The 2,104-nt window shown below is 37.2% G+C and overlaps 1 protein-coding gene across 1 annotated transcript; it reads right to left on the bottom strand.

Annotated features, from left to right (window-relative positions):
• Positions 1-847: 847 nt before the first annotated feature.
• Positions 848-2,104, bottom strand: LOC111369469 (probable membrane-associated kinase regulator 1). The gene has a single exon (XM_022990987.1). The coding sequence runs from the start codon at positions 2,070-2,072 to the stop codon at positions 1,077-1,079; it is 996 nt and encodes a 331-aa protein (XP_022846755.1). The 5' UTR covers positions 2,073-2,104; the 3' UTR covers positions 848-1,076.

The following is a 2,104-nucleotide window of genomic DNA, read 5'->3' as shown; positions in this document are numbered from 1 at the left end:
TTAAAAGGTAAACTTATTTTAACTATTTATTTCGTCAAATATATTTTAAAAAATTGTGCTCACTCAATCATGTTCATGGGCATGTATGAGGTGTGGTAAAACTTGTACCATTTCCTATGACTTTCAAGTTCTAGATCTAAAGCTATTAAAATGAAATATGTTAGGTATACAGTAATTTTTACACCATCTTCAATAGCCCTATCAAATTACACGCATGTGCCTCGCAATTAAAATAATTGTGGGGCCCACTCGTGTGAATGAACTGTCAAAATAAGTGTACAACTGATGTTGTACACTTAAAATTTCTATAAATAATAATGGTGGGTATGATGTTATATTATTTTAATTATTTTTCTTCGATGTAGCAAGTTCAACAGTCTAATTCATACTAAGCTCTTGTTTGGTATCAATTAAAACTTAAATTAACAATTAACAATTAATTTCAATCACATATTTTATGGGTTCATAACTTTTTAACTACACGTTTCATCAATTTCTATGAAAATCTATTGATTTTAATCCTAAATATTAATACATACATAGAAACTTCAGAGTTGCTCCCCGATAATAAATGCCACTCTTATCGAGCCAGAGAACGTGCAAGGTACAATTAATTTATGACGGTCCACGTGAATATATTCTTGTTAAAAACTAATAATTCAAATAATAGTATTTGTTCAGCTTTGACTCAAAACCAATGAAAGAAATGTCAGAGTTATATACAGTGCAACAATTATGTTACACATTCAAGTTCAAATTCAGATGAAATTGAATAGATTGAAAAACTAAAACAAAAACTCCCAATTATTTTTTGATTCATCAATTTATCTTTTTACTCCCTATTTTTAAATTGACTAAATGGTTTTATTCACAAGGCAATACCCATACCAGAGGTCACATTCAAGATTCCAAGAAATATGCATACACTCAACAATTTTCCAAGCTTCATACAAAGAGAAAAACCCAAATAAACTACTAAAAAATGGTTAAAATGTCGCAGTTCAATAACTAGTAAATAAGATCAATTCTTTCGGTTTTTGAACTCAAGATCCTTCATTACTGACCATATTTTTGTTCTAAAGCATGGAACTTTTGCAATGCGCAATTGCACCTTGAATTGCACTCTGCAACTCTTCTATGGAAGAATTATCTGCATACGTGCTTGTTGTGGTAGTAGTCGTAGGCGTGAACCCATTTCTACGAAGAATTCCTGAATGATTTGGTGATGATCTGATTGAAGAGGGGCAGCTTGAGATGCAACTTTTCCTTCTTGGGTGCCTTGTATTCCCAGAAAAAGAATGTGATATAGTTGCATTATGATTCTCTTTCCACTTGTTTTGAAGAGCAGAAATTGGATCCCTTTCTTTGATTGATCCATCTTTTTTCATGCACAAAGTGGGATTTGCTGATCTAGCCATCCTTGTTGCTGTTGTTGTTGATGATGATGACGGTACCTTTACTTGCTGCTTTTGGGAAATCTTTTCGTATAAAGGTTTCACCTTTTTCAAGTACTTGCTAATGACTTCTTTAGCGCTTTTACTCGTACCCTTTTGTGACGAGGTTGGGGACGATGATATATTCTTTGGTTCCTTCCGGAACACTGAAGAGAGTTTTGATAAAGAGAACTTTGATGGTTTCTTGATAGGGCTTTTATCGAGGGAGCTCACATTATTGCCGATGCATCTGAAATTCTCTATGGCATCCTCAGAGACGGAGCTGGGCCGAGAGGATTCAGGGTGGAGTTGGCTGAGGTCACTAGAGAAGGAAGAGTGAGAGTCGGTAGATGAGCCGGTGGAGTCACGAGAGGCGGTGGTGGTGGTATCAGATGAGGACGAGGAGGAGGCGAGGAGGAGAGTACGGACCATTGAAAGTCGTGGCGAGAGGTGGAGGGGGAGGATTTGGCCCTTGTAGAAGAGCTCATCGGCCGGGCAGAGGGCAGCCGACGATTTGCGAGGCGAAAGAGAGACTGTGAACTCGAAGTCGGAGGAGGAAGAGGAGAAGGAATGAGTTGGAGATGACGGAAGAGTGTGAAATTTTGGGAGGTGATGGTGTTTGTCTCTTCTCCTCCCCATATTCGTCTAGGTGTCAACTACATAATTCAGAT

The sequence above is a fragment of the Olea europaea genome, chromosome 20, assembly GCF_002742605.1.
Source record: "Olea europaea var. sylvestris chromosome 20, O_europaea_v1, whole genome shotgun sequence".
Taxonomy (NCBI): Eukaryota; Viridiplantae; Streptophyta; class Magnoliopsida; order Lamiales; family Oleaceae; genus Olea; species Olea europaea.
Note: the sequence above shows the minus strand (reverse complement) of the source record. Positions and strands in the feature narration are given on the sequence as shown.